Source organism: Protobothrops mucrosquamatus, unplaced genomic scaffold, assembly GCF_001527695.2.
Source record: "Protobothrops mucrosquamatus isolate PMUCROS unplaced genomic scaffold, P.Mucros_1.0 scaffold1292, whole genome shotgun sequence".
Taxonomy (NCBI): domain Eukaryota; kingdom Metazoa; phylum Chordata; class Lepidosauria; order Squamata; family Viperidae; genus Protobothrops; species Protobothrops mucrosquamatus.
The window spans coordinates 315768-339389 of NW_015387495.1; the positions used below are offsets into that span (position 1 = coordinate 315768).

At 44.0% G+C, this 23622-nt stretch overlaps 1 protein-coding gene across 2 annotated transcripts; it reads left to right on the plus strand.

The window, feature by feature from the left end:
* The first annotated feature begins 1994 nt into the window (after nt 1-1994).
* Nucleotides 1995-22882, plus strand: RBFOX3 (RNA binding fox-1 homolog 3). Of its 2 annotated transcripts, XM_015821267.1 has the most exons (12): nt 1995-2021; nt 6913-7164; nt 9008-9148; nt 10828-10881; nt 12030-12122; nt 13132-13192; nt 13541-13594; nt 15154-15286; nt 16387-16426; nt 17250-17314; nt 21736-21814; nt 22838-22882. In XM_015821267.1, exons 1-12 carry the CDS (start codon nt 1995-1997, stop codon nt 22880-22882), a joined length of 1044 nt encoding a protein of 347 aa, XP_015676753.1. The 2 variants fall into 2 exon arrangements, with proteins under 2 accessions (XP_015676753.1, XP_015676754.1); XM_015821268.1 differs by lacking the exon at nt 1995-2021 and having other exon boundaries at nt 6946-7170.
* Nucleotides 22883-23622: the final 740 nt, after the last annotated feature.

A 23622-nucleotide genomic window follows, 5' to 3' on the forward strand; every position in this document is an offset into this window, starting at 1 on the left:
AAGACCTAAATCTAACCAAAATGTAAATCAGGTGTTAAAACATCCCTTATATAATAATCTGCATTGTAGCCACTTCTTGTTGATCTCTTATTTTTGTCACCTACTGCATAGTACTGCACAATATGTCTCTTTAAACATCACTAGGGCTCAGATTCATTCCAAAATAATATGTCAAAATTGTGTCTTCTGTCAGTCTTCACTGCAGGCCCTATTCCCTTTCCCTCTATCCGTGTAAAGAAAGCAGCATAAAAGGGACACAGTCATGAATAATCTTAAGGCAGGAACATAACTCTTCTCTAAATCAAGGCTTAGGGTTTCAAAAGCCATGGAAGTCATGTTTCTTTTTTTCTACAGATAATTAGCTCTTACCCTATCTCTATTCCATTGTACAGGAGCCAGATAAAAATATTTATTTGTGGAAAATATTTGAGGAGGAGATTCACTCCTTTTGAGACTTTACAAAATTCTCTGTCTATACTATGAACACCTACGCAGTGTCCTTCTAGTGACTTCTTGGACTTTGTTAGATTCGCTTCCAAATGGTGTTGGTCACAAGAGGCACAGATCTTGAGAAGTAAATCTGAATCTATAATAGGATAGATCACATGACAGATTTTAGTATTTTAGACTCTTTCCTAGTTCAGGGGGAAAATTCCCAATGTGACATCAAATATTTTTAACAACAGAACCGCAAGATCTTATTTTTTTTTGCAGGTGTTAAGGTAGACAGCTTTCCCAGTATAGCACCTTTCAACTATATAGCAAATGTGTCTCCTAGACTAGAGTGGCCTCCCCATGTGCCATTTTCGCTGGGAATACTAGGAGCTGTAGAGCTGGAAATAGTGGGATAAAACTCAAGTGTAGATAACATTTTCAGTGGCTAAGGAGTAGGATTTTTTTCCCCAGCTGTCATCCAAAGCAGATAAAACACCTTCTGCCTTCACAGGAAACTAGTTGCTGCCATCCAGAGGAGTGTGTGGCTTATGTTTGATGGCACCACAGCCACCTTCTTCTTGCAGTATAACAAAATAGTTAAGTAATGGAATGCAGTTCTGTATATATAAAACACATTTTACAAATTAATAATTCAGAAATTTTCTTAATGTATTTTAAAGGTATAATATATGGCAGCATATGTCTCTGAGATTCAGTTAATGAGCCTTTCACTAACGGGATGCCTTCTAAATATATAGGCTTAACCTCCCAAAATTTTCAGCAGTGGCTCGGCCGACTGAAGAATTCTGGGAATTGCAATCCACACAACTGGAAATCATCCAGATTGGTTTATTGCTGGTTTGGCTGCTATTGTTGTTGTTTTATTAGGCGTATATTCCACCTTTCCTTTAAGGATTCGTGGGATCTCCCTTCGTTTTATCATCACAGTGCTTACCCTATGAGTAGATTGGACTGAGAGGAAGTGATAGGTCCGGAGTTACTCATTGATTGTTCATGGCTATTAACCTGGGTCTCCCCGAGTGCTAAAACCATCCTATCCAATGGGCTGTTAGCATCATTTTCAGAGTGGAACATTTGGGGATATTTTGATCAAGTGTGGCAAACTACACATTAGGCTATTGAGATTTAGCACCATGGAGAGCACCCACAAAGTCTGAGTTAAGTAAGATTCCAGATTCATTGAGATGCCTGAATATTACATTGAACAACCTTTATTCACTCGTGCATACAAGTGCACACACATTCACATGCTTCATCCCTCTTCTTCCCCTGTCTCTGTCTCTTAGAAGCTCATTTGAACCAAGAATTCATTTGCTTCTGGCCAGCTAATTCAGCTGATCAATGAACTAGTGGATAGGTCTTCCTGCAATTTTTTTTCAGCCTAAAGTCTGCTTCCTGCCCCCTAATTATTTTCTGGATAGTTTACATGAAGCCGTCCCCTCCCTCCCTCAAGGGAGAATTTCTGGAAATTCAGAATGTTATGCAGATATGCACTAACGCTAGAATACCTTCTCCAGACTCTGGGTTTCAGAGACATTATGAACTGCCAGCACTTTGAGAGAAGAGTTATTCAAGCTTGAAGAAAGGAATAGAGCTGCCTCCCTTGGACCCAGGGATGGAGACCTAATTATCTGCTGGAGTTCCCTTCTATACATGCCTTTATTGAGGTCATTGCTTTAGACATGGTCTCCTGGAGAGCTTCAAGGACCAATTATTTCTGCCTGAATAACTTTTCCTTGGCTAAGGAGTGGGTGGTAGGTGGTCAGAAAGCTACATAAATTTTAAAGGGAAAATGTCTCCGGTATCAAAGGTGTCTTCCCAGTGAAGATTGCTAATTTGGGACACTAAGATCAGCTTTCTGTAATAGCATTGAGCTTAGTCATCTACTTCTTCTCCAGTGTATAGTATGATTAGTATAAAATAACTTAAGGTGCTGCCAGGAGCCCCTCCTAAATGTATATTAGCACCCGCCTTCCCTTTTTCCCATTCCCAATGAAGCCTGACTCCGTGCTGGAAAAACCCAAGGAGGTAACAGAACAATTTGCACGTTCAGAAATGGCTTTCCCAATGCCCCAACGTTCACTGCCACAGCTTTGCTGCATCCTCCAGGGTGTGACTGGGAATAAAAGAGCCTAAAGACAGAGCCTGGGGCGGAAAGGTTTTTCTCTTCAAGCAAGGAAAGCCTGCCTGCCCAAGCCTGTCCCACTGTGATGTTGCCTTGTCATAAATTAACCACACACACAATTAAAGAGCCTGTCTGAGCTCCAGGAGTTGTGGATGTATTTCATCCCAAGAGAGAGAGAAAGGCACTGTGGTATACAGCTATAAAGCATCTGAATGCGGAATCTGGGCTCTTAGCAGAGGGCTGGTGGCTATTTGTCAGCACAAGGCAAGGAATAAGGGATTGAAGGGAGGCAGGAGTGTGGGGAGCAGTCAGGTATGAAGTTATGTTGGTGGGCAAGTGAGAAAAAAGTGTATCTGCAGAGGAGGATGGCTTGGTGCAGGGAATTGGGGCTGCGAGGCACTGTGGATGTGTGTTTGAGAACCAGTTTGGCACAGTGGTTAAGGTGCTGGAATAGAATATGGGAGATCACTTGTTTTAGTCCTCCTTTAGACATGGAAGTTGGCTGAGGGACTTTACCCAACTCACCTCAGAAAGTTGTTGTGAGGAAAATAGGGGGCAAGAGGATCTTGAATAGTACAAAAAAAAGAGGTGGATATGCATCTAATAATAAATAAATAATACGTGATGTGTGGGCTGTCCTCTGAAGATCAGTCATCACGTAAGGTGTCCCTATCATGTGAATCACATTCCTACTGAATATTTCTAGTGATAACTAGTGAGGGGACATGATTTTTTTTTACATCGTGTGGGAGACATAGAACAGCAATCAGTTACAATTAATATCAGGCAGAGAAGCTGGAAACATCTTCCATGTGTGAATCATAACTTGAAATTCCCTGATGACAGTTGATGGGTATGCATCAACCCAAGCTGGGTATTTTCGTGGGAATTGGGAATCTCTTCCAAATTATTCATGTTGTCATGGATTTTGATTTCTGTGTCTATAAGAGTGAACAGGGAATTCAACTGGGTTGTCTTTTTGTTGTACCTGATGTCTTGCTTGTGGCATCCCCATCAATCTTTGGTTCTCCCCAGAATGCTGAGCAAAATAGATACTTGGCCCAATTCAAAACAGCTCCTATCTACCTATACTGACCATTCTTTTCTATCTGCCAAATTGGGTCTCCTATAATAGACGAAGTAATTTTCTACAGACTTGATCTTTATTTGTTGTCAAATGTTCCAGATGAACCAAGTTGCATGTTGTCAGTACTTGGAATATAGAATCCACTACTACTAGAACTCTTGTCCATATGTATATGAATATTCCTTACTCCATGGAGAGCATTTCTCTCTCAGAAATTATGTCCATTAACAAGTACAATGTAAGATTTAGGGCTAGCCAAAGGATTTATAGTCCAATAATTTTATTCAAAAATTTATTTAAGGAATATTTGAGCAGAGCATAAATTTAGGCATATTAAAATAGTAGAAGAGAGTTAATTTGTAACAAAAATTTGAAAAATAGTTTAGGTCAAAGAAAATTTATTAGGAATTGTTTGAATTCTTCTGAATTAGACTTTTTTTTTCCACTGAAAGTGCTCTGGTTAGTTCACTTCCTCTTGAAAGAAAATCCAGGACATTGCAGTTTAGTATTTTCTATGTTGGCATGCCATGATTTTTTTTTCACATATAATTTATGATGGGTGAGGGGCAATAAACTTCCATGAGTTACAACAACAGCCTGTCCTATGGGAACAAGTAAAATGCTATTCAGATTTTTTTTTTAGGGAAGGGGGTGTCCTGTGCCCTTTTATAATTGCTCATTTTGCAAAAAAACATTACAGGTAAGTCCTCAACTTACAACAGTTCGTTTAGTGTCCATTCAAAGTTACAACAGCACTGAAAAAAAATGACTTATGACCATTTTTCACACGATCATTGCAGCATACCCATGGTCACATGATCAGCTTTTGCAATTTTCTGACAAGCAAAGTCAATGGTGAAGCCAGATTCATTTAACAATTGTGTTACTAATTTAACAACTGCAGTGATTCACTTAACAAGTATGGCAAGAAAGGTCATAAAATGGGGCAGAATTCACTTAACAACTGTCTCACTTAGCAGCAGAAAAGTTTGGCTCAATTGTGGTCGTATGTTGAAGACTACCTGTATTTTTCTTTCTGTGAGATGCATTTCAGAAAAAAACCAATGATGTATAAGCTAGTTAGTAATGATAAATAGCCTTGTTTAATGTCTCAGCATTAGTTTCTGTTCCCATAGGGTAGGGGGTGGTTTAAATGATTTCTTTGCTCAAAACCAGTAATTAAAGCCTCCCTCCATCTACCTACAGGAACACAAACAGACATTGGAACAATTAAGAGAGACTGGTCAAGGGTCAGTAAATTGGCTATATATAAATGGGGTAGTCATAAGTAAGAAGAAACAATTTAATGGTAAGGATCTGTAAACTGGGCAAAAAAAATCGTGAATGTTGAGAAAGACTTCTATGAATGGGATTTAATTCTGAATAAACATTAAAGAAAAATCTAAACCATGGAAGAGTATGTTGTGGATAACATAGTGCTACATTCAGTGCTGTGTGGAACTTTGATTTTAATTCCACTTCCAGAAAATTGTGGAAAAACATTGTCTCAGCAGCACTAAGTGTATCGAGTGTAGAAGCAACCACAGACATCTAATGTAGAGTAGTGCTTGTTTTTCTTTTCTACCCTTCGTTGAAATTAACACATTTTTGAGGCATTATCTAGGAAACTGAGTTGCTATCGTTTGGCAAATGCCATGTTCTTCTCCAGTTCAGAATCCTCTTCCCTTTTTTAAAACGGGAAAGTAGGCCACTTTTAGATGTTGATAATGCCACCACATATCACACTGATTTTGAATAAATAATTTTAGGTATCCTTATAGGAGAATGGGACATGTAGGTTCAATTTTTGCAGGAAGGCAGGAAGGGCAAAAATAGCGGGAATAGTAAAATCCCTCATCTTAAATCAATACTTAGGTGACAACCCGTGTATCTTTTGGAAGAAAGGACATTTCCACCTCCATTTGAAAGTATAATCTTGAAATTTAGTAGGCCCAACATTTAGAAATATGGGTGACCTTTGATCGAGGTAATTGTTTATGTTAATATACAGAAAGACATACTGTGTCTTACAAAGATCTTGCTGCTTTCTTGGCCCCTTTCCTTCCCTTTCAGCTGGGATAAGCATGACCCGGGGATGCATCCTCCTATCCTAAAGGCAATTTTTCCAATCTCCATTTTTTTCACCCAACATCCATTTACTTTCTTCCATCTCTAAAGCAGACATGTCAAACACAAGGCCCGGGAGCCAGATGCAGCCTGCGAAGTGGTTTCATGTGGCCCGCGAAGCCATCCTGGAAACAGTGAGGGAACAGCCCCCGCTGCCTTGGCCCTAGCCCAGGCCAGCCGGGAGCCAATGTACAATTTTGTGGTGGCCATCTTGGCACTTGCCCCGGTGGACCATGCCTTTGCACTTGCCCCGGTCCCACCCCCTTCTGCCAGAGACTCTCAGATCTGTCCCACTCCTGCCCAGGCCCCCATAGGCACCCTTGACGTGAATGATGTAGAACTGGCCACGCCCACCCAGTAGGCTGCATCCACTCTGGCCACACCCACCCAGCCCCCCCAGGGCAACCGCAATGCTGATGGGGCCCTCAGTGAAATTGAGTTTGACACCCCTGCTCTAAAGGACAAATTGATACTATGGTTAAGTCCATGGGTGTCCAGGTGATGTACCTGCAGTTCAGATGTACAAGCATAAAAGTTGGTAGCCAGTTGCAATTTGTCATACTGAGAATTTTTTTAAATAGCTAATTGCTTTTCAAAATATACGTGAAAAAGAATGCCATAAAAGAAATGTACTTTTGATCCTCCATGACGTTGCTGGACAGGTTATCTAGAGCAGGTTCTTATTTGTTCTACACATAATTTTATCTTTTCCTTGTAATTCCAACTTGCCTTCAGTGAGATGCTTTTTATGTCTCTAATTCTCCCAGAAGAGAGTTAGAGATTAATCAAATCCATTAAAAACTAGAATAACAACGGGCACATCTACCCTGCAGATTTTATCATCCCGTGCATGGGGCTTCCACTCTGCTCCTCTAAAACGATGTCCAGCAATTCCATGGCAGATAAAAGGTGGGTGTTGAGAGCATTCTTTCTTGCCGTGTTGGATGCAATTACTGCTTTAAGCCAATACTTAACTGCCTTGTGTTATGGGAAGATTAACTGGAATTCACCTGAGCTGCTGGACGGAGAGTGAGTTACTGATGAAGGTTGAAGCTCACAGCCTGGCTTCAGATTGTAAGCCATGAGTAAGGAGTATTCTCTTATCCTATCTCTGCAGGGCAATCAGGACGCCACGGCTCCGCCTGACGCAATGGCTCAACCCTATCCCCCAGCAACATATCCACCCCCCCCACAGAATGGTATCCCTCCAGAGTACGCTCCTCCACCACCACACCCGCATCCAGCACAGGACTATTCGGGGCAGAGCACAGTACCTGAGCATGCCTTGACGCTCTACACCCCAGCACAGAGCCACTCCGAACAGCCGGGCACTGATGCCAGCACGCAGTCCATAGCAGGCACACAAACGGTACCGGTAAGAGACTTTGCCTACAGGGCCTGACCTTGCTGTAAAGCCTGCCTGCACGAGGGCAGCATAGGGAAGTAGACATCTAATGAAGAAAGGGATGTCTCCTCCCAGAAAAATGCAAACTGGAAGGATGGAACTTTGGGGGTGGGTGGGAAATGTGTATACTTAGATGAGAAGGATATAAGGAAATTTCTGTTGGAAAAATGGACCTATTGGCTCATGACTGAGAGGCTGCATTATGGGTAGCAGGGAAGACCGAGCCTGCAGATCCCATGCCCTCTCTGCCTCCATTCCTAGTCTGTCTGCTTGGCCTTGTTCCGCTTCCATCTGAGACCCAGAGATAGCAAAGGATCGAAAGAGAGCAAGGTGAAAATAACAGAGTTCTTATGCAGCAGGAGGCCAGTGCAGAGAAACCATTCCAGCACCCTGCTACCCCCATGGGCATTTGTGGCTCAGCACTTAAGTTTCCTGGCTCCCTTTGTGTCCCTAATCACTTGTAATCTACCTGCTTGGCCGCTTGCCAATCTGATCGTGCCAATGATGTGGTTGTAATGCAGCTCAGCGAGGAAGCGCTGAGTGAGCACTTCCCAGCTGCTCCTCAATCCCTGAGTGCCAGGCTGGCTGCTCGCCACCACGCAGCTTTGAGAGTGAGCTCGGGCCCCCCACCTGTGTGCAGGAATGCATGCAAACCCAGGATGGAGCCAGCACATCTCCAGCCTCCTTTTCCTGGAGCTGTGTGGGTTTGGGCCCATGCTAGTTCTTATTCCACTTTCTCGGGCGGCACTGCTGTCCTAGGTAAGAGTAGGGCCCCTGTTTCATAAATGGAGAAGCTGAAGCAGAAGGATGGCGGCCGGTCCAAGACCAAATGAAAGAGCTGAACTGGGGACTTCAGTTTCACAGCTCACATTCTTAATCCCTAAGTGAGAGCATATGCCAACACTCCCTGACTGGCTTTTCACATTGCACTAAACCATGTTGTGATTTGTTTGTGTTTGGCTCGCTGTATTCTACTCACCTAGTTATCGTGCTTCTAAGTCATGGCTTATGGCTTGAATGTCGGATAAACCCAGCTCTTCATTTTTTTTTAACCAGCAAGCCATAGCTAAACAAACCATGCGGTAGCACACTGTGTGAGCCTAGTCTCGGGATGACATTAAAAGTTGGCAATCAAGTAACATCACTTTCATAGGAATGCCTAGTCCCAATACCTCTCAGGATTATGGGGACCTGCAGCATAAAGACCCCGGGGTTTGGCCTTATCTTAGGCAGGGGAAGGGAATGGGACAGGGAAATGGGGTACAAGAGAAGAAAAAATGTTGGGGAGACCTAAAATAAAAGAGCCCCCTGAAGCTATGAGTTCAGACCACCTGCAGAAGGGGGGGGCGTAAGAAGCAAAATCAAAGTGGGGCACTGCGATGGAAGGAGCCCTCTGAAAGTAGATTGCTCCAGAGCTGTATCAAGAACAGCCTGCTTTCCAGGCAGAAAGAAAGTCTGGGCTGGTGGATGGGGTGGGGTTGGGGAGAAAAGAGAAAGAACAAAAAAAAATGAGTGGATTAAACAGAGAAATGGCTCCAGCCCCAAGCACTCCAGAATAAGACTTGCAAAAAATGACCCCAGTCTTCAGCAGAAGAACAGATTATATATTAAACCCAAGTCAATATGCCTGAAGGCTGAAAATCTAATTGCCCCAAATCTAATCCAGCACTTTTGCTGGATTCATTTCATACCTTTGAAATCTGTCTTTCACAAGCAGCAATGGTGCCCCACCCCACACGTGCACGCGGGCGCGCACACAAACCTAGAAAGAATCACAATGGTGCTTTAATTTACTTATTTTCACCAGCAGACAGATGAAGCAGCGCAGACAGACAACCAGACACTACACCTACCAGAGAATGGTTCCGACAAGCAGCAGCCTAAGCGGCTACACGTTTCCAACATCCCTTTCCGCTTCCGGGACCCTGATCTGCGGCAAATGTTTGGAGTAAGTCTATCACCTTCCTGTGCTAAATAAACATAGGAATGTACAAAGACCTGTGGTCATCTTGGAAAGGAACTGGCTGTCTTCACTCTGTCTTTTACATTATAATTTAGTCGGGTTTTTTGTTTCATGTGATATGTGAACCTGACATTATAGTTAGTAAAACATAGTTTACAGTTGAATGTTGTGTGTGAACCACTAGGACTGGCTTAACAAACAATGGTTAAAACAGAGTATTACTTATCACCATTTATAAATTTAGAAAATCAGTCCAAGATAACGATATCATGCAAACTAACAATGTTGGGTCCCATCGTTGTCAAATCTGCTTCTTATCTTTATACAGTTTCTACATATTCTTGTTATATCTTTTCATCATCCATGTATTTGAAGTGCCTGCTTCTTGCTTTCATTCCTCTTTGGCAGGAACTCTTATCTGTTCCTTCTGACGCCCCAGTGCTCTGCAGGTCTTGTGATTATCAGGGTTCAGGCAGGATTAACTTGTTTCTCAGTCTGAGCATTGCTAGAACATGTTATTTAACAGCTGAGCATTGAATAATGCAGAAAACATTCCTGTACTTCCAGGGATGATGGTCCTAGGGGCCAGTAGAAGTAAAGTGGCATCTGCCTATGTATGATGCTAGACCCCAGAACTTCTTTCTGTGTATGTGTATAAATACTGGTAGTCCTCACTTACCAAATTTACGACAGCACTGAATAGGTTTACAACTGATCTTCAAACTTGTGGCTGTTGCAGCAACTCTGTAGATATGTGACTATAAATTGAGCACCTCACAACCAGTGTGCATTTACGATAATCACAGGGGTCCCACAGTCATGTGATTTCCATTTGCGGTCTTCACAGCCAGCTTCCAACAAGCGAAATCGGTGGGGAAGCTGGCAAGAAATGTCAAGTCACAATCAGGTAACTTAAAACTTACAGCAGAACAGACGTACGTTGGGCACAACCACATGACATTTCACTTAATAACCATGTTGCTTAGAAATGTTGTTGCTGACTCCAGTTGCGGTCAGTACAAATAGCCCTCGACTTACAACAATTCGTTTAGTGACCGTTCAAAGTTACAACGGCACTGAAAAATATGACTTATGACCATTTTTCATAGTTACAACCTTTGCAGCATCCCCATGGTCATAATTTGCAGCATCCCCATGGTCATAATCCCCATCATAATTCAGACACTTGGCAACTGGTCCATATTTATGACTTTTGCTGTGTCCCAAGGTCATGTGATCACCTTTTGCAACCTTCTCACAAGTAAAGTCAATAAGGGAAGCCAGATTCACTTAACAACCGGGTTACTAACTTATCAGCTGCAGTGATTCATTTAACAACAGGGGCAAGAAAGGTCGTAAAATAGGGCAAAACTCACTTAACAAATGTCTCACTTAACAACAGAAATTTTGGGCTCAGTTGTGGTTGTAAGTCGAGGACTAGCTGTAAATGAGAACTACCTGTATTTGATACTCAAGGATGTTCCAGATAGGTCTACACACCATGCCCTTTGGGAATAAATCAAAGCACAAGGGTTTTCCATGCCCTTTAGGAATAAATCAAAGCACGAGGGTTTTCCAAGCCGGGATGAAAAGAAATGATGTCTCCACTCCCATTTTCACCTTTCCTTCTTCCCCCTTCCCCTGTCCCTCTTTTTCTCCCCCAGCAATTTGGAAAGATCCTGGATGTTGAGATCATTTTCAATGAGCGTGGTTCCAAGGTGGGTTCAACATGTTGGTGTCTGATACAACCCAAATGTCCCTGTAGATGGGTGCTCCCAGGGGCCAGTCTTTCTCCTCCGTTCTGCATTCCTGCCTTCACCACTTCCTTTCTATGCCACAGGGTGACTCCTGGTTTCTAACTACCCTTTCCTCACCATCCCTTCAAATCCTGTGACTTTAGATTTAAGAATGAGATTTTGATATTTTAACTTTCCCTCTGAAAACAACTCTGCTGGTTGAAAATAATTAACCAAAGCAATTCTAGATTCGGAGTCCTATAGAAAGAGGAAAAACTGTCGGCCACAAAGCCATCACTAAAGTAATTTAATGCAGAAAACGATCACCCTCTCATGGTGAGATTAGAAATTGCTCTAACCAGAGAGGGCGAGAGAGAGAGAGAGAGAGAGAGACAGAGAGAGAGAGAGAAATAAAATAACATAACATGCTACTTAAGGCAATGTGATATTAAGGTTTGGAGGAAACGTGTGGATATTTCTTCCTCCCGAAATAGAATGAAAATACACTATTGGATTTTGTTTCCAGGAGGTAATTCAGGTATTTTAAGTTTGAAAGAAACTTGGGAAATCCTTTCAGTGCTTAAACTCCTGCTGTTCCACTATTGACTGTAGGAGCTAGACTGCACAGAAGCTGATCAGGCGCCACACAATGGTTGAGCATTCTGGAGGGGGCAGAACTAGGCCTCAGCTATTTCTGCAGCCTCTTCACACTTAGGAGGGCTACTCTGTCTCTCTCTAGCCTGGATGATATAAATGCAAAGCCAGTAGTCAGGCACGGGGGGGGGGGGAAAGATCCTACACATTTGCAATCCTTTTGGGTCGTAATGGCATAATGGAGTGGTGATGCAGATCTTGTCCTGTCCTCTTATTCCTCTCAGTCCTTATCCTCCCTTGTCCTTGCTCCTTCCCCACCCACCCCTGACCCGCCCCCCCCCTCGCCCGGTCTTTAGGGAGGCTTGGGAAACTCACATCCTGCCTCTTTTCTCTGCTGCTCCTTACTCACCCCTTCTCTCTGTCCTGTTCCTCCCACCCCCTTTTTCTTTCTTCATCCTTTTCTCCTTTTCCTACCTCTCTCCCTCCCCAACCTCTCTCTTTTTCTTTCCTTTTTCCTTTCTCTCCCTCACTCACAGGGTTTTGGGTTTGTAACTTTTGAAACTAGTGCAGATGCCGATCGGGCACGGGAGAAGCTGAACGGCACCATCGTAGAGGGACGCAAAATTGAGGTGCGAACAAATGCACTGCCTGCTCTGCGTCGGGCATTAGACCTCACACTTGCAACCGTATCACAACTCTTTTAAATATATATATATATATATATATCTGTCTCTGGGATTAGCCAGGACAAGCAGGCGGGCGAGTGAATGTTGCATGTCCTGTGCTTTTGGTAGGGGAGGATGCAGAAGGGAAGGAAGGCAGAATGTCTCCACCAAGAATCTGCTATAAGCAGTCATTTCAGACAATGTTAAGAGAAGGCAGAGAAGTATAATATCCCCAAGCCTCCAAACTCCCAGAAAATCTGCCTAAATCATCCTGTGCATTTGCCTCCTGCTCTTTGCCTTCCTTGCTCTTTGCCTTCCAAAGAGGAAGTACAGAGCAATTTCAGAATAGACCGTGTAAAGGATGCAAAAGAATCTCCTGTGAATGTAGTTCTTGGTAGTTGTTGAGCCCTTTGTTCACACTGGAGTGCTGAAGATGATCCCTGGTTCATCAGAGTTGTGAGGTAGAGGGATGGTGCTGCGTTGTTGCCCCTGACATCCTCTTCTGCTGGAACTCCTGCCCTTTTGTTCTGCTAATCTGATTTCTTAGGCCTCCTCTTGCCTGCCTTGCTTAGCCTGTCCAGTTAATGGTACTTCCAGTATGCATGAAAACTGCCTGTGCAGGGCCCTGCATGCTAGCTGTGAACGTGGCCCTGGGAAGAGAGAGTTTCAGCAGTAGTCCCTTACAACAAGCCCACGTGGTTCTAATGTTGCACTCCTGTTTGTGGCCAGCACACTAGGAAAGAGCTGTAAGATTAGGACTCAGAAGGCTCATAGTCCAAGATGTCAAGAACTACCAAATGTAGTGTGGCAAGCAAATTTCCTTTGCTTAGGATGATTGGCCCATAAATCATGGAGGATCTGACGCAAACCTTCAGCAGCCTTTTGAATGCTGATGTTTTCCTTGAGGTCCAGGGAAGAGGAATTCCATTTGGACCCAAAGTCTGTCAGTAACCTGGTGCTTGTTTCTCAACAGGTCAACAATGCCACTGCACGGGTCATGACAAACAAAAAGGCAGCTAATCCCTACACAAACGGTAATGGAACAAGGAAGGGTGGTGAAGTGAGTTCAGAACCAGGCATTCCTGGAAAGGGGGCTGGCTTCTTTTCCTCCAGACCACCCTACAGGTTGGGGGTGGGGAGGTGTTTTGACCTTGGGGGGAGGGGGGGGTCTCAAAAAAATGCAAAGCATGGATTTGGGTTGTATCTCTGGAAACAGAGATGGCAAGAGGAGCACCCAGCCTATTAAAGCAACTGCTTCAGATTTCCCTCTTCAAAGGCAATGCCTAATGAACCTAGCACCCCCTCCAGCCCACTTCTTGGAATGCCAGTTTAGGAGGACTGAGAGACCAATGCTTTCTGACTGCCTCCTTCTTTGTTTCCAGGCTGGAAGCTGAACCCTGTAGTGGGCGCCGTCTATGGCCCTGAATTCTATGCAGGTAATGTCTGAATCGGGCCAGATCCATGGAGAAGCGTTATCTCTTAGGGATCTGGCAGGACTTCTGAATTTCATAGCAGAATCTACCTCTTGCTTATTCCTAGAATGCCACAGGCAATTGCTTGCAAAGAAGAAAGCAAGAAGTCAATAAGCCAGGGGGGAGCGGGAGGAGAGAGGAGGGAATGGGTGCACTAGGTCTGGGGAATACCAGGCTTGAATTCCTGCTTAGTCATGGGGCTTTCTGCCTAATTTTAGGCAAATCACTATCTTGAAAATTCACTCTAGGATTGGTAGACTATTAACTATGTACCTAATCCACAGGTACATTATTAAGTCATTTATTGTCAAATGGCAAGGATTTTTGACTCCCCATTGTAAATTAGGGTTCTAGACTGGCCAAATTATAACAGTTCAGATCCAGATTTAGGGGTAGTATAAATACACCATAAAACATATCACTGAATGTATTCAATGCATCTCATAATATTTGTGGTACAGCTACCACAACATATTCAACGCAGCTAAATAGGCCTATGGAATTTATAGCTCAGTATGCTGTGGTACCCGGTTACACTCTCTCTTAGCATATTGTATGAACCCAGCAATCACATAAAACCATAATCTCATTTGTTTGCTTGGGCCTTAACATATAAGTAGAGGAATTCTATGTTGTTAGCCTAGGTTTAGGGTTTAATGTGGTGTATGAATCCAGATGGAACTTGGAGGATCTGGGACATCATTTAGACCCCACCCCTGCCACCCTGAGCTCCATTTAGCAAGCAGCTCTGTTTGTGGATCTTATAATTTTTGCAAACAGCTTATTCCTCCATCTGTACTTTACATAACTAGCTTCAGACATTGGTTTGGATAAAGTAGGGATAAAGTGGAGAGAGAGAAAACTATGTGTGTATCTGGATTTTATTGTGAAAAAAGAGAACAAATGTGAGTAGAGCTGAGACATACTTATATCCTGTAGCTGTACTGCATAATTCTTGATAGATTTATGATAGAGGACCAAAGTCTTGAAGACAACATTTGGAATAGGAACAGAAATACAGAATACAGAATAACAGTGTTGGAAGGGACCTTGGAGGTCTTCTAGTCCAACCCTCTGCTCAAGCAAGAGAACCTATACCATTCCAGACAAATGGCTTCCAATCGCTTAAAAACCTCCAGGGATGGAGCACTCACAACTTCTGAAAGCAAGCCATTCCATTGATTAATTGTTCTCATTGCCAAGAAATTTATCTTTAGTTCTAGGTTGGTTCTCTCCTTGATAGATTTCCATCTGTAACTTCTTGTCCTGCCTTCAGATGCTTTGGAAAATAGGTTAAACCCACCCACCCCCTTCTCTGTAACAGCTCCTCAAATATTAAATAGGAAGGAATATTGTATGGATGGGTTGGATTCATAAGTCAGCTGCGAGGATCGTGCCTGAGGAAGGAGATGGGAAAAGCTTATCCCTTATTCTTGGGAGAGGAAGGGGGGAATGGAGAACAGAGTTTAAAATTTGGGGCTATTCCACACTGGTCCTCATGGTTATTTCTTCCCCTCCTTCAGTGACCGGTTTTCCATATCCAGCTACAGGAACCGCAGTAGCGTACCGGGGGACGCACTTAAGGGGCCGAGGGCGCACAGTCTACAACACTTTCCGAGCGGCTCCCCCACCTCCCCCCATCCCCACTTATGGAGCGTGAGTATTGAGCAGAGAGGCTCCCTTACAAAAATGGGTGGTTTGGCACTTCCAAAAAAGGCAAAGTTAGATGGGAAATCTTCTCAAGACCCAGGAGAGTCTTTCCCATATGTCTCATCTCTGGGCACTGTGATCTATGGTTCATTAAAAGCCATATTAATTTTAAGACATGCCTTCCTGAAGCTTCTCTGTTGGGTTCCGGTATGATTAAGACATAAGTCTCTGTTGTCCTAGATTCCTGGACACATGGTTGGAAAATTCAGAGTTATCCTTGGATTTCTCATTGACCTCAATTTTCCTATAGAGATTCCTACAGATCGTACCTGTTGTCTGGAAATTATGGGCATTGGAGTATAATATTTCTGGAGGGCACCATTTTGGTAAGGTTAGGAAGAGAATTTGCCCAGGTGGCACTGTACATTTCAGAGTCAACCCACAGCTGGAGAAGTCATGCTCCCAATCATTCCACTTTTTCAACAGGAATCTTCTATTTCCTTGACCAGCATAAATTATGCAAGCAAATTAAGTACATGCTGGTGTACTTTGCATAACATATTTATGTTCATGCTTCCTTCTGAAACTCATCTTCTTATATCTTGTGTTGTATAGGCTTCTTTTAGTAATTAGACAAACATGAAGAATACAGGAAGGAAAGCATCACTAGATGATATGTGGAAGAGAGTAGATAACTGTGTTGACCATCCCATAAAGCCTCTCACTGTATGGATCAGAAACCTGCTCCTTTTTTAAAATGACGAAAATGAAGCAAAATCTTTCACGGAATGTGTGTGACTATCGTGTGGGGCTGCATGGCCAGGAGTGGCTGGCTCCAGGTTCCCCCCACGAACACCTTCATGATCTTCCCTGTTGATTGTCAGGCAGACCGTTCTATCCACTTGCTTGATGCCGGCATTTGCTCCTCTCCTGCTGTCAGGGTAGAGAAAAGCAACCGATAGGTCCAAACACCAGAGCCACAAAGGCCCATCTGATGCCTGCTCTGGTGCTCCTGTCTGGAACACAGCCAGTCTTGCAGAGTGAGCTTCAAAGAGCCCTACCCAAAGTAATTCTTAGTCACAGCCACCTTCTTCTTGCTTTTGCAGAGTGGTTTACCAGGACGGATTCTACGGTGCTGAAATTTATGTAAGTCCATCCTTTCAAAGTTTCCTTAGGAGATACTTTTTTTTTTTTTTCATTTCTAGTCAAAGCATCCTCTGGTTCCTGCAGAGTCTTGGCAGCCTTTGCTGGTAACCAGGCACAGGCCCTTCCAGGAAGGCTGTTCTGTCAAAGAGAAATCCCCCCTGCTTGCTCTTTTCATTAAGTGATGCAAACAGGGGCCAAGGCTGCCAAAACACAGTGGGAAAACAACCTGGGGCCCAGCGCTCAGGAAGCAGCAGCAGTTGGGCCGCCTCTGAGCCTCTCCCATTAGCTCTACAGATTTTCTCATCGCTCTTCCAAGACTCATCCCAGCACTTTCCATGGCTAAGGGAGGTTAAGGGTGGAAAGGAAAAGCTTGAAATCACACTTCCTGCGTGTGCAGCAACTGGAGATGGGAAGCAGGCTACCTGTGAGGGTGGGGGTAAAGGGTGCATCCGCTCCTACAGAGGGCAGGATTTATTTTCTGGCCTGGTGTCAGCCTGTCGGGTCACAGCAGCGTTTCCTTTCCATATTTAAAGTGCTCTGGGCAATACTTCAGGCACACACTGACAGATTTATCAGAGGCGACATCTCGTTAACACCGCCACCCGCTAGGGAGGTGACATTCTCTCCTCAGCATGTTTAATTTCTGCAGGTTAATGGTAGCAAGGCCCCCAGGGAATGCTAATGAGATTGGAGAGGGGCTGGGCCTGTGGGTACACATCTCCCTCCTGGCCAGCACCTGAGATCCCCCCAAAAATGTGCCCTTCCCCTGTGATACTGCAGTCACACCTTCACCCCTAATGCTTGTCTCTCTCATCTACTCCAGGGGGGCTATGCAGCCTACAGATACGCCCAGCCTGCGGCAGCAGCAGCAACAGCTTACAGCGACAGGTAAGTCGTCTTGCGCCTTGGTGTCTGGTCCCCTTATCAGCCCATCGCTTGGATGCAGGGATTCACAGTGGTGTCCCTGTACCAGGGAATTGTTACTGATGCACCAGGGAGAAAAGGGACACCACCTCCTTCAGTCAGAAACGGTTTCCAGCCCCCATGGACTGGTTTGCCCAGGGATAGAGGGAATACTGGAAGTCCTGGCAGACCCTAAAATAATCAGCAGAGTACACAACACTCAAAGGCTGGGAGCTGGTTTGTCCACAGTGCAAAGAGTCTGTGGTCTGGGCTCTGCCTCATTTTGTTCCCTGTTCTTGTTTCCCTCTTCCGTTTTTCACAAGCAACCATTGCTTCTCTTCCTCCTTTTTATACTTTTCACTGAAGTGTGTGCGCTTTCTGGCTTGCCAGTATACAGAATTTCATGCTGATAAGATGAATGGCTGTATTGAAGTGGCCTGAGTTTGGAGAGGTTATGTTGTTAAACGGAGTCTCTCTCTCTCGGAGGCAACAAAACAACTCAATTAATCCTTTGTGCTTATCTTCCCTTTCTAAAAACAATTATTACAAAGGGGGGGTTTGGGGGTAGGAAGCATTGAAGGGGCGTTTTGCTTTGATTGTTTGTTCAGCCAAGCGCTTTTTCAATGTGGCTCCACAAAACAGGGGCTGGAGCAGAGTGGCCACGCTTTCCGGGAGAAGTCACTTCGCTGGCCTCCAATAAAATTCTGATCATGCGCCAAAGACATTTCATTCGAAGCAAAGTTGCTTTTCCACACTGCAGGGCCTTTTCATTGCATTTATCGGAGCCAAAACAATTCTGCAAAATCAAGCAGCCCTTCTTCACACAGGCATAATTATTACAGTGGTAACCGCTGAAGCTTTATTTGGGAAATGGAAGAGACTATTTTCTTAATCAGGCATTTGTTGACATGCAACATTCTTATCATCCTACTTCCTTGATATGTTTTAGCATCCTATTAAAAAACGACTGTCATTTAATTAGGTTAGTGGTAGATTATTCTTCTGCTGTTAATGAAAAGCAGGTTAAAATGCACAACAAAGTAATAACTGAGTAAATAAATATGAAGGATGTGAAAATATTTATGAGAAACAATGCATTATAAGGGGCTTAAATAAGAAATATTGGGATAAACCTGGGGAGGAATGACCCATTGCAGGAAATACTACCAGCAGAATAGTACATTTAAGGGGTATTTTAATCTGGTTTTAAAATAATTTTAAAAAGAAATGGCCAATAATTAATATTTCATTTTAATCACATTTTAAATTTAGTATTATTGTATTAGTTATCTGTTTTAACTGGCTGTAAGCCACCCTGAGTCCGTTAGGAGAAGGGCGGGGTATAAATTTGATAAATAAATAAATAAATAAATAAATAAATAAATAAATAAATAAATAAATAAATAAATAAATAAATAAATAAATAAATAAATAAATAAATTTTTATCAGTGGTACACATTTATTTCTGCTTGGAAACCTTTCCTAGAAAACATTTTTCATTCTCCTGCTTTCTATACTTGTATTATCCTGCTAAGTAAAGCAACGCAATGTGTGTGTTCAGCTGCTCAGTTCCACTTAAAATGCACATATGTTGTGTTAATTCATAGGGAGATATCATAAAACGTGTGCAGTAACTCTCATTAAAAAAGGACGCTGTAAACTAAGGGTTCTTCCACATGACAGCTTTTAATTGCTTGCCTTCCATGTAGAAACCTGCAGGAAATAAAAACCTTTCCAGATTTCAAATTCTTCCTCCTTTTTTGGCCATGCTGGTGGCCCGGTGCTCACTTCAGGCTGCATTTACCATAGTCCCAGTTGGTGGGTTTTCCCACTTCTTGACTACTTTCTTTCCATGGGGGAAATTTCAGGATGCTGGTTTCCAATGGAACATTTTTTAATATGAGCCCCTCCCTTGTGTTTGGATCAGTGGACCAGAAGAAAAGAGAAGAACCACAGTTTTCTCATTATTCTAGTCAGTTGGACTACAGAGGAATCACAACTCTTGCAAATTTCCCCCAGTTAAACAAAAACCAAAAGATCCCTGTTTTCCCATTTCATCAATTATTTAAAAAAGGAAAAAAAGCTTAGCCTTTCCCCATTCTACTAGTGAGCTTCCTTTTTAAAAAATGCCAGTGTTTCACCAGATTTCCTGGGAAGAAGAAAAAAAAAGGCACAGCTTTTCTGGTCCAGACCTCTCAGAAGAGGGTAGCCCACCCAGCCACCCAGGGCAGAATAGTCAGGAGGGCAGCAACCAATGGCTAGGGAAGTGGGATCATTCCCATCACCGGGCACAGTTTCCCCTTAGAACAGGAGTCCCCAACCCCCGGTCCGTGGACCAGTACCGGGCCGCGATATGCCAGCAACCGGTCCGCACAAACAAGCAAAGCCCCATCCGCGAGATGCAGGCAGCACACAAAACCACGCCCCCTCCGGTCCATGGAAAAACCTCTCTCCACGGAACCGGTCCTTGGCGCCCAAAAGGTTGGGGACCTCTGCCTTAGAATACAGGTGGTGGCCTACATGGAAATGAAGCCCAACAATTAACCAACCAGATAAGTCAGAAAACAATTTTAATGAGTGTCTGGGGGGGGACACAGGGGAGTGGCCTTCCTGGTGGATTGAGGGTGTTGTGTGTTTCTGTCCTTGAAAGATAGTTAGCGACTATACTCGCATTGGGACAAGCTGGTCTTGCCAATCAGATTTAACATTCACATCTGGCAAGGAACATGCATGTGGTCTTAGATGGTGACCCTCTCAGCCAAGCCCTTCCCATCTATAGAACCACAGCCCTGTAAAGTAGGTCATTGTTGATGTTCTGGTACTGACTGGGCTGTACAGGGCTGTTTCAGGATTAAAAGTTAGAGACATCTTTGATTCAAGCTTCCTTTCTGTGACACACTTCTTGATCTTAACCAAACGGTCCATAAGCAGTGATTTCTATGACATACACATAGTTTTCTTGGCCACAATATAGAAGCAGATTAGCAATGCCCAATTCCAGAATGTCTTTCTGATTTCTCAGTCTAACCTGGGAATTACTGGTGGTCTCCCATCCAGTGAATAACAAGTTCCAATCTTGTTTGCCTTTTCAAAATCAGCCAGCACTGGCTAGATGCTGCTACTTTCTGAGGTTATTTACAGATAAGAAATCCTAAGGATTCTCATGATAAAATCTTCTTAAGAATGTTACTTTTTCTATATTCGTGTTAATTCCATTCTTTGCTTGAGAATGTTGGCCAAAAAGTTTCTCAAATTTTAGCTTTTAGTTGTTTATTCATTTCTCATGTTTTCTTTCTCCCCAACATAAAATCCTCATACAATTTCTTCTTTTGGCTCATAAAATCCAAAATTGACAAAAGATCTGCTCCAACTTCATCCACCGCCAGGAAACAATTATTTACATTCTCTGGGTCCCTTACAAAACCAGTTCTAATCAGCACAACCCAGTCACCCAGTCACTCCTACTTCTCCTTTGATTAAAATAAATAATGATCTGTGCCCTCACAGAATTGCAGGATGCACACAAGAAGTTAAACAAGGATAATGTGGAGGAACTACAGCTGGGATGACTGTTCCCGACATCCTTTGGCTGCCAATGCTTTTATTCCTTCCCTGCTGGGAAAACAAATATTCTTTTCCTGCTTCTGGGTTACAAATCTCCCCTGCAAATCAAACCTTCAGAATATCTGTTTGCACACTGGAAAAGCAGTGCTAAGGTAGTTTTTGAGCTACAAAATGCACAGAACTGAAGGAGAAATCCAAAATCCCTTGCAGACATCTAAGAGACAATTTCATAAGACCACACAGTTGGGGGCCCTGTCCTACCAACTTCCCCCAACCCTCCAAAGAAGGCTTGGCCACCTCTTGTTTAGGCCACAGTGATACCTGTACATTTTTTGGCCATTAGTATCTCTCTAGGAAAGGACATCTTTACAATGACCTGCTTGCTCATCTAGAAGCCGATCCTTTCCTTCCTTCTCCCTTCTGAAATTGCATCCCAGTAAAAAAAAAAAAGGAGATGAGGATTGTCAGTAAAAATGTAGCTTTTGAATTCTAGCGCTCTCCTTTTTGGGATGTTTGTAATTTGAAATGATCTCTCTGGGGTGGGGAATTGGAGCAATTCGCTACTGGGTCGTTTTCCCCATTTGGCATCCTTCAAACTATGCATGGCTGTAAAGCTGGGATTGTAGTCCTAGCACATTTGGTGGACACCTACTTGGGAAAAGTAACTCGGGGGCCTTTGCTAAAATCTCAGTGAACATTTCTTGTCATTTCTTCTATGTTTATCATGACTTGAAGCAAAGTTAATGATGATTGGGGCCTGATTCATGGTTTTTTGAACACTTAGGGTTGGCAACTCAGCGATTCCTCAGTTTCTAACGCTGCCCCCTGTGTTCGCTCCTAGTTACGGCAGAGTTTATGCAGCTGCAGACCCTTACCACCACACTATTGGCCCTGCTGCCACCTACAGCATCGGCACCATGGTAAGAATGGGGCCTTCTATCCATTTGTGCATAGCCATCGAGACCTTGGGGGAATGTGTGCGGTCAGGTTGGGTACTTGGGAAAAGAGGAAGAAAGATCTGGGATGTCTCTGGGGATACTGACACTCAGATCTCAGCTGCAGTCCTATTAATCAGCAGTCCGGGGCCCGAGAAACCCTAAGCAGGAAGATTCTTAGAGAAGAAGCACACATCTAGGGCTGGGCTAACCCTGGCTGCCCTCATTGCCAGGGGATGCACATAATAGAAAAGATGGTTTCCTGAACAAGTGATGCCCTTCTTAAAAACCACCTGAAGCGAGCAGCAGCTTGTACAGGTGTAAGGGACCCTTCATTCAAAAGCAGTGCTTCAAGGGGCAAATACTTTAAGAAGTGGGTTGGAGCTGAGCAAGGTGTGCGTGCACAGGGACTCTCCCCAAAGTCACCTCCCATCCTTCCTGTTCCTGAATACACTTCCACATCCAGTTCCTGCAGCGATGCCTCCTTGTAATCAGGGCTCTAAGCAGCATCAAAGAGGAGAAAGATTTCAAGCCATCCTGCAATCACCTTTGCCCATCAGGGCCTTCCTAGTGATACCACAAGATTTGCATTGAACTGTCAACCCCATGGAAGAGGGGGAATACTGAGAGGGAGGCATCTGTCTAGATTAAGGGAAACTGAGGCATGGTTTTGTAAGGCCCTTGCTTCCTTTATCCATGGAAGGATTCATAGGAAAGTGCTAGGCACCTGCCCCCAAGGCACCATTTTACATTACTTTCCTCTTTAAAATGCATATCGGCCTTATCCGTCTGGATAGTTTTCCTGTGAAATCTGCCCCAAGGCAGCTTTGCATTCTGGGAGGTTGAGTCAAACCCCCACTTCTACCCCACTGCCCTTGGCCCTTGCTCCCACTTCAGAAGAAGGTCTCTGCCAGTGCCCACCCCCATATTGGCTCCAAGGACAGGGCAGGGATGGGCTGTGCCTCTCCTTTATACTGATTGGCTTTTTCTCCGTCTTTGATGTTGCAGGCTAGTCTATACCGAGGAGGGTACAGCCGCTTCACTCCCTACTAGCAAGACAGACCCAGACCCTCCTCACAGTAGTAACACTGACTGCTCCTTAGAAATCCAACCAAAACCCCGTGGACATGGGCCCCGTCCCCTGCTGCTGGCCCTTGGCAGCCTAAATCACCCATCTCTTTACCTCAAGCCACCTGCCATGCCTCTCCTCCCACTTGTCTCTGATGGTGTATTGGCCACATTTGCGTCATTTTGCAAAGCAGCCAGCCAGGGAGCTGGGACAGGTGCCTGCTTTAACCAGACAAACACACACACACACAAACACAAACACACACACATACACACACCAACAAGATAATCTCAAGGAACCCTCTGCCTCCTATAGAGCCACCCAGTGTCTGAATTCTCCTGTTAAATCAAGCCCCATGAGGGCCTTTGGGATACTGTTGCACTCGGAGGAGGCCCCTGTGAGGCCTCCTGCATCGTTTCTGCTCTCACACTTCTAAAGGAGAGGCTCTGGCCAAAGGAACTCAGGATATCGTCCCTCTCGAGTGCAGTGGCCCTTCTTCTCCCTCACACAAAGGCAGGGTAAAAAGTGCCAGGTGGGCAGCAGCCTAGATCCTTCCCAGAGGGAAAAGAGAGGCCAGCTCAGGCCCTGTATCAACCAGAGGGGCATCTTTCTCTCTCTCTTGCAAGGAGAGAAAAACTAAGGTCCCCTCTTCCTATTGGGAAATGAGTGAGGGATGTACTGCTAGGCTGGCCTTGGTAGGGACTGGGAGGTGATCTGGACAATG

Excerpts from the sequence above, each read along its gene's own strand:
- RBFOX3 (XM_015821267.1), top strand. The coding sequence starts at position 1,995 with ATGAACTGCCAGCACTTTGAGAGAAGA. Across the intron at positions 13,193-13,540 it reads AGCTAATCCCTACACAAACG|GCTGGAAGCTGAACCCTGTA; the intron begins GTAATGGAACAA and ends CTTTGTTTCCAG. Across the intron at positions 13,595-15,153 it reads TGGCCCTGAATTCTATGCAG|TGACCGGTTTTCCATATCCA; the intron begins GTAATGTCTGAA and ends CCCCTCCTTCAG.